At 38.0% G+C, this 8,462-nt stretch overlaps 1 protein-coding gene across 1 annotated transcript; it reads left to right on the forward strand.

The window, feature by feature from the left end:
* The first annotated feature begins 398 nt into the window (after positions 1-398).
* Positions 399-8,108, forward strand: LOC104612818 (1-acyl-sn-glycerol-3-phosphate acyltransferase-like). Its single transcript, XM_010280404.3, has 5 exons — positions 399-1,303; positions 5,244-5,393; positions 5,956-6,054; positions 6,141-6,233; positions 7,555-8,108. The coding sequence occupies exons 1-5, from the start codon at positions 983-985 to the stop codon at positions 7,792-7,794; spliced, it is 903 nt and encodes a 300-aa protein (XP_010278706.1). The 5' UTR covers positions 399-982; the 3' UTR covers positions 7,795-8,108.
* The last annotated feature ends 354 nt before the right edge of the window (positions 8,109-8,462 follow it).

Consider the following 8,462-nt stretch of genomic DNA (forward strand, 5'->3'; position numbering starts at 1 on the left):
ACTACATCCGGTCCACAATCCAGGAGCAAATGTCACGGACTAGAAATTTTTGTGACGATGATAAAATATTCCAGTTTCATGGTGCATCTGGACTCTAAAACTCCAGCCCCATATGAACACGGTGACGGTGGCTGTGCTGTCTCTTCTCATTGTCGTCGGTCTTCCTTCCACAAATGCTTTCTTGTTCGTTTCTGCATTCGTATCCAACACGCGACGACTCCACTGCCCCCCCCCCCCCCCCCCCCCCCCCCCACCACGGTCCACGGACCACCGTTTTTGTTCGACAATTAAACTCTTCAAAACTTAACAAAAAATCATCACTCAATATTCACCATGGCCAGGGTCTGTGGTAGTTTGGTGGTGCCGGCTACGCACCGTTCGATATTCGTGGGGACACCACGGTCCACACCGTGGACAAAACAAGCAGACAAAAGTGGCAACATCGATGTTCGTGCTATAAACGAAGGGTAAAACGGACAACTAACCTATTACTGGTAGAGATATGCTGGTCGTAGCGGTTGAATACGGAAATTAAACGTACATTATGTTCCAACTCCCAAATTGTCTGATTGTCTCTCTACTCCCTTCCCTGCTGCATCTACTTCCTCTGCAAACTTATTTATACTTTTCTCCTTTCGAGGAGATTGTTTTTGCTTTAACTATTTAATTTACCTTCTTCGCCAATACTACCTCTTTTCTTATCTTCTAATGGAGATTTCTCTTGGTTTCCACGATTTCTACCTTTAAAAGGAGGTTTCAGTCAATTCTAGTCTCTCACCTGTTCTACTAAGCATTTATTGCAAATGAATTTTGTCTTTCTTATTCATATCGTCGGTTACTGACACTCTCCTACGAGTTTCTTTGTTTGCTTTAATCTCTGAATTGAGCTGCACCGGTTCTGATAGCTTCGTTGAATCAAGAATCGGCAGAAAACCTTTGGATTTAACGATCCTTGAAGCTGAGGAGTTACCAAGTTCTTCCAATGGAGAATTCTGGAGTTACTCAATTTCTGCGGAATCGAAGGTTGGAGAGCTGCTTTAGTGCGGCCTCCCTTTCTTCTATTGGAGAATCCTCAAATATTGGGTTGAAACCAGCAGTGGAACAGAGGTCCTACCCCGATGCTTTTGCTGATGACAACAGCTGGGGTGCTGTATTGATATCGTGCCTAAGGATTGTAACCTGTTTCGTGACGATGATGTTCACTACTTTCTTGTGGGCTTTAATCATGCTTGTGCTGCTACCGTGGCCTTATGCCAGGATTAAGCAGGGAAACGTGTATGGTCATGTCACCGGAAGGTTACTGGTAAGCCACCTTCCTCGCCGCAATCTCACTCATTTATCGTGTGATTGAAGTTTCTTCAGGTTTTTTAAACATCAGTCATACTAACTTTGTCTGTCTTCCAACAAAAAGTTTCGCTTTCCTTCCAATACCATCGTTGACTTTCTCTGTCGACGAGGGAAATTACTGAATTCTATGGTTCTTCCTTTCCTTTGTAGGATTTGTTCTACACGCTCTTGTTTTCTTCCCACCCCCACCCCCCTTCCCGACCGAACTCATTAACACGAATCATATGATACTCTAATTAGTTGTTTTTTACCTATTAAAATTGTATGATTTCCTGACCTCTGAGTTATAACAATGTTTCTATTTCGTTTTTTTGATCATTTTTGTAATTTTGGAGAAGAAGCTATGAGGTGTGTCTAAAGACACTCTCTTTAGAACATTATTTGCCCCCACTTAGTTTCGCTGAGTTTGTCCCCCACATTATTTGCCTCCACTTAGTTTTGCTGAGTTTCGCTGAGCCTTGGGCGAGAATCTATAACCAGTAAAGTTGAAGAATCTCCGAAGAAACCTTCTGTGAGACTGTAGCAGATCGGATTGAGAGAGAGAGAGTGGATTTCGAAAATGTGTGTTTTTGAAGTCTGATTCATGCTCCTTATTTCGTTAAATAGTTTATGAAGAAGTATGAAGAAAAGGTAGGTGCTGGTTAAGAGAAGGCACCTTCAATTGTGTCTCTTGATCACACCCGATCGAATCATGCTCATCAACGGTGATCAACGGTTAGCATCGCACCAAAACCAAAGCCGCACTTTGCGAGCCATGCGGGTGCACACAAAGTGTGCCTCTAAAACACCTCATTGCGCCGCAAACCCCCGTACTCTCCTCTACTATTTCTAAGAAGTCTAAATCAGTTCCTATTAAAATACTGAAAACAAAACTTATAATTTTCCAATGTCAGACAAGTTCAAAACTGAGTTTTGTAAGAGAAGGTAATTTTTCAATCAAGTGTGCAAGTGCAATTTCTCATGTAATTGACCAATCAAATCCATTGGATCTAATCTCTTATGAGATTAAAATACAACACCTTTTAGAAGAGATGTATTGATAATATGACTTCATGAATGTAGATATCTTGAATATAGAACCTATTGTCTCCATTCGAAATTTACTCCTTTAAGGGAAATTTTGACATGAATAATTGTTAGCTATCACCGTTCTTCCTTGCATGATCTGCCGTGCAATACTTGCTTCTTCCTCCAACGGCTATAGAGTGGTGGGTGTGATTTGCATTAACAGTAACATTGATCAATTGATGGATTAGATTCTGAGCCCACAATGAGCATTGATTGGAGGGAAAGCTCCCAGACACAAATATAGTTAACGCTTGCCTTACATTCAAAGATCACTTATATTGGAAGACCTGGTCAACATCAGCCCCCTACATAACCAACCTGGATTATTCCTCTGTTCCGTAGATATCTTGTATTCTAAGGGATGTACTGTACACTTAGGTGCTGCAAGCAATATGCAGAACCTCCCCCATAGGAGGGTTACAGGTGGGCAAGCAGCCAATCACTCCCCCAGGGGTTGAACTAGAAGAGAAATGTGTCTATACAAGGGTATTGGGGTCGAATTAGTATTATATGACGAGTCATTGTATTCTTCAAGAACTAGCGGAAAAATAAGGGTTGTAATCCCAGTTGAGAATATAATGAAATTTCACATGGGTTCATCCATGTACATAGGCACACATCGTCAAACCACATAAAATCTTGTCTTCTGTTCTTCTGTGTATTTATTTGCCTATTTTGCTTTTGTAGTTCTGGCTTTTTTTTTTCTTTTTTTTCTTTCACATCCTCAACCAAATAAGATCCATTAAATTTTTATGGACCTTAATTTCTTAGTCCTCAACATTTTATCTACCACGAGGTTTACTTTTTTTCTGCAGTTTCTTTTGACTTAATTTTGGAGAGTGCAATGGATTTTGAATTGAGTTCAACCACTAAACTAAGGTAAGATGATGTTTAAAATGTCACAAGCTAAAAAGCAATCTCATTTCACTTCTTAGACAATTGAAATAAGTTTAACTAATGTGATTTAATGGAGCAAAGAATTACCTAGGGTCTGTAGAGATTCCTTCACTACTTTATTGAATAAAGGGAAATTTGAGCATCTATGTTGATTAAAATCCTGTGAATGTGCAAAAAATAAACTCAGTAGAAGATGTTTTAGTTAGACTTGGTGTAGGAAGTTCCTTTCTATCTAGTAGCATCATTATGCCTACTTACGCACTTTGGAGTGGTAAAACCACAGGATGACAAGCATGAGGAGCATGGGGTTCCATATCCAGTCTAGACCTCCCAAGACCCAGGATAGTAGGGACAATCATTGGATAATGGCCCTCTGTACACCTTAGAATCCAGTATTCTCCCTGTCCTACAAATAACAACAACAAAATAGAAAAACCAACCTGGAGATGCAAGTGAACAGCTAGGAAAGAAGTATGATTTTCTTGATATTTAAACACAATAAGGCATCAAATATTTGCCTAGCTCCAAATTTAAAAATTAGTCTTAACATAGGGAAAATATACAAGCCAATTTAGGCAATGAAGAGTAGCAAATCAATTATAAAAATAAGTATAATTGCTGCTTTTGATATATGAAAGTATTGTTTCTGCTCTAAATATGCTTTGAGTGTTCTTTAACTGTAGAACTATATATATTTAGAGATTAATAAAGATTCAGACCAGATGGCGGTAATTAAGTGAACCTTTGTATTAAACGAACTTAGGAATTCACAGATGATGTGCAACGAAGATTTTACAAGTTATTGGTTGTATAGAAAATATGCATAGAGGTGCTGGAGTAAGCAACAAGGCTTGAGATAATGAAGTAAGCAATGAAGATTTTACCCTGAATTTCTGCAGCTTACTCTTAATTAGACTAGCAAGATCAATCTCATATGATCCAAAAGGTATAAGCTCATCTAATTTGATATCATATAAATTCAATTCCTTCATTTGTTACTCATGTAATATTGTAATTTCTTCATCTCACTCTAAAACATATATAGTTTGTCTTAAATACAACCTACAGGAGCAGAATGTTGGAATTGCCAATTTACTACAGATAGCATGATAGCTTGTGCATTGCTTCTAGAATGACTAGATCTGGTGAGGAGGCTTGTTCAAGTTACAGAAGCAAAAACTGCAGATCTATAATAGGTGTGGCATCAAGAAGGAATTCAGTTATGACAGAAAGAAGAAGTATAGATGAGATTGAAGATCAATACAATGATACACTGATACAGTGAAGAGGAAAGGAGTTTCTAGAGATATGATCATGCTTATAGTGAACATGCAGGGGAGTTCCAGAAAGTTGGAGAAGTGGAAAAGAATTTTTGAAGGTTTATGACAAAAGAGGTGAACAGCCTTCATGCTTACAGACAGAGTGGCATTAAATGCCAAGAAATGTAAATAGGGTGAGCAAAATAGATGATAACAGGAGAAAATATTGTAATTTCACAGAACTACAAATATTGTAATTTCACAAGTTATCTTTAACTCATCTAAAATGACTTGTTCTGTGCATTTTCAGATGAACCTGCATGGTACAAAAAATGATGAAGCTGTATAATTTCATAATAGAGAGATTTTATATCTATAATTTAAACTATAGGAGGGACTATAAATGAGATCTGCACTATCAACCCCCCCCCCTCCCCCCCCTACACACACGCACACAATAATATGTCCTGGTACAGTATGCAGTTTATCTGGCCTTTTATAAAATTAAACATGGTATGCCTATCATCTGATAGCTTAAGTGCTGGCTTAATATACTGTTATTCTCCATTCCATTATCTCTGTTCCATATTATCATTGTCCTGTATTACACTAGAAACCTTCCTTTGTGCATTTATAGGTATGAAAATTTTACCAGAATGGTGGTGATTGCAGATGTGGATTTTGGGAAATCCTATAAAGATAGAAGGTGCTGAATTCTCCAAAACAAAGGCAATTTACATCAGTAATCACGCCTCTCCTATAGACATTTTTCTAATAATGTGGTTGACTCCCACTGGAACTGTTGGCATTGCAAAGAAGGAGGTAGGAGTGCACACCTTTAGTTAATCCATGCAAGGATTTTATATCATATCATATTATTTTTTTTGCTAAAGATATTATATTATTTGAGATGATTCTATGCATAATCAAGGTTGGTAAACTATCAAAAAAAGAATCCAGGTCGGTACTGCCTTTATCCTTGTATACAGCAATGCAGAATGTTCAATTGATGGGAACCTCAAGGGTGGTAGAAATTAGAAACTTTCACCCCGTCAGATATTTTACCAAGTTTTATTTCTTGGTGTTCTTGCACTATGATGTTTGATCTGTCATATAAAGTAGCCCACTGATTGAACGACTCCAGCCAATGCAAATGCAGGCTATACCTATAATTGTAAAGGCACTATCAATCTCTAAGTTCTTGTTACCAATAAGTATCCTCTCTTTGTGCACGAATCAATTTTGCTTCTAATTTAAATAGGCAACTGAAAGGTCTAAACCCTGGAACTGTCATCCATTTTTAAGACATAGGGGAATTTAGTAAATACTCAAATATATATACTGAAATGCTCAAGCTCTATTGAGACATATCTTCTTTTCCCAGATCATCTGGTACCCACTATTTGGGCAGCTTTATGTATTGGCAAACCATCTCCGCATTGACCGTTCAAACCCAACTTCAGCAATTGAATCAATAAAAGAGGTGATTTTTCTCTTTTCGTGAGAACATTTTGTGTGACTTTTGTTTTGGCTATATTTCTAAATCTTTGTGATATTTGACAAGCTTAGGCTGCCCGTGCAATTGTCAAGAACAAACTTTCATTAATCATTTTTCCCGAGGGAACCCGTTCCAGAACTGGAAGATTGCTCCCATTTAAGAAGGTAATTAAGTTATGGGGCATTTGCTTTTCCATATGTTTACTTAATAATGTTTATCAATCAGATAGAATAAATAAAATATGTGGATAATTCAGATACAATGAATTGCATATTGGGATTTGTGCAGGTGCCAAATAGTTGGGAATTGGAATCAATGTTTCAAAATAACCAAATTTTGGCATTCCAATAGTTACTTAAAATTTGCCCAAATGAATATATAACTAAGCACGTACATGCATGATATGCATATAATTAAAATATATGATGTCTTGAAATTTGAAACTTGTTGAAATCCCTGATATCTTCTTGAAGTTTCTCACTAGAACATAGCTGTTTCAATTTTACTCACTAAACTGAAATCTCTAAACTTGGCCAGGAATTCTTCAAACTGAAATGCAGATATTTTAGTTTCATTGACCACAAATGAATCCAAAATTTGGGTGAAACAAAAGCTTTGCTTGTAACCTAACCTGCAAGGAATACTTTTTCATTCAATTGGAAAGCCCAATCTAGGTGATCTCCCAGGCAGAAGCTGATTATCATAACCATCTAAGAAATTGACCTTTTCAACAGGGTTGTGTTATCAGATACTTCCAAATATGTCTACTTATTGGATGATTATGGTCAAGGATGGATTTAGTTCTGGGCCTCTGGTGCTTCCAGCAAAGTGTGCTGTTGAAGTGCTGTTAATGGGCCCAAGCAGCATCTGCATGAAATTTTGATCGTTGCATTTGTTATGATGCTTCAGCAGAAAAAATAGTGTTGAAGTGCTGTAATTAGTCCAGGCAGCATCTATGTGGGATTTTGGCCATTGCAGAAGTAAGCAAACATCTGTAAGGGGGCTCCAGCAGTATTTTATTGTGGCCATGCAATTATGACCAGATTATGGTCTACCCAAGAGAGGGAGCACCACTTCAATCATCTCAAAACCTGCACAGAGGACATAGGAGAAATAAAGAAGGGATTTCTGCATGCTACGAAATTACTGCGGGTTTCCCACTAATATCTGATCATCATGTATGTTGTGTACGGACCATAAATATCTTGATCATAGACTTGTTGGGAACATTTATGCATGGGATGTTCATAACCATTTAATCTGATTTATCCTGAAAGGCAGATGTATGTGTCACAACTTGATGGTTTCTATAGAGCTGATAATTGGAGTTGCAACATTCTTTTTTTTTTTTTTCAGAATATGGATCTCCTAGCATAGACCCATGGAGTAGTGGTTTCCAAATCACTAGCAGCCTACCACCATCTTTATTCCCTTGATATTGCTCATCTCCTTCCTCAACTTTAATCACAAGTTCATGTTTTGCAGGGTTTTGTTCACATAGCATTGCAATCACGGCTTCCAATAGTTCCAATTGTTATGACTGGTACACATTTAGCATGGAGGAAGGACAGTTTACATGTCCGACCAGCACCGATAAATGTGAAGTTTCTTCCTCCAATAAGGACCGAAAATTGGACACCTGACAAGATTGAAGACTATGTAAAAATGGTACATGACACATATGTCAAACACCTCCCAGATTCCCAAAGACCATTGGAGTCTTAACGGAAGTTCCAGAAGGAGTTTGGAACTCATAGTAGAGGTACCTTCTCTGTGTATACCATTTTTGGTTCAAGAAGCCATACTCCTGTATTCCCCCTCATCAACGGCTGAGAATAAACATCAGGGAAAGACGCTACTTGTTCATTACTCAACCAGAGCTCTTACTGCTTTCTAGTTTAAGTTATCGTACTACTAGTTTTCTCTTGCTGGCTCCATCACCATATTTTCTGTATCACTTGATTCTGAACATGCAAACCAAAAGGTTTCTGGCACTGGTATATAATTTATAACTAAAAATTGTACCTTTGGCCATCAAAGGGTTTCCAGCATTGGCATAAAAGGGGGGACAGGAAACAAAATTTTGGCTATAAAAAGAGGTGAAGGAATGGTGTTTCTCGGATTGACATTTTTTTCACCTATTTTATAAGAGTTTTATTGCAAAGAGCGTTGGTGCAAAAACTCTTCACTGAATCACTTTGGATTACGAAGTGGAAAGGGACGATCTCAAAGCCAAAGGAGACAATTATACTGCAACCAGCATCCATACGAACAATCCTGATTAACTCCACAACCCTCATTATTTTCAATTCCATTAACATCGGATCCACCTCGGGTGTTGTCAATTGAGCCCACCTAAAATCTAGCCCGAGTGGGTTAAGAGCTCTTGCACT

The sequence above is a fragment of the Nelumbo nucifera genome, chromosome 1 (assembly GCF_055504915.1).
Source record: "Nelumbo nucifera cultivar China Antique chromosome 1, China Antique-T2T, whole genome shotgun sequence".
Lineage (NCBI taxonomy): Eukaryota > Viridiplantae > Streptophyta > Magnoliopsida > Proteales > Nelumbonaceae > Nelumbo > Nelumbo nucifera.

Excerpts from the sequence above, each read along its gene's own strand:
- LOC104612818 (XM_010280404.3), top strand. The coding sequence starts at position 983 with ATGGAGAATTCTGGAGTTACTCAATTTCTGCGGAATCGAAGGTTGGAG. Across the intron at positions 6,055-6,140 it reads CAATTGAATCAATAAAAGAG|GCTGCCCGTGCAATTGTCAA; the intron begins GTGATTTTTCTC and ends TGACAAGCTTAG. Across the intron at positions 6,234-7,554 it reads GATTGCTCCCATTTAAGAAG|GGTTTTGTTCACATAGCATT; the intron begins GTAATTAAGTTA and ends CATGTTTTGCAG.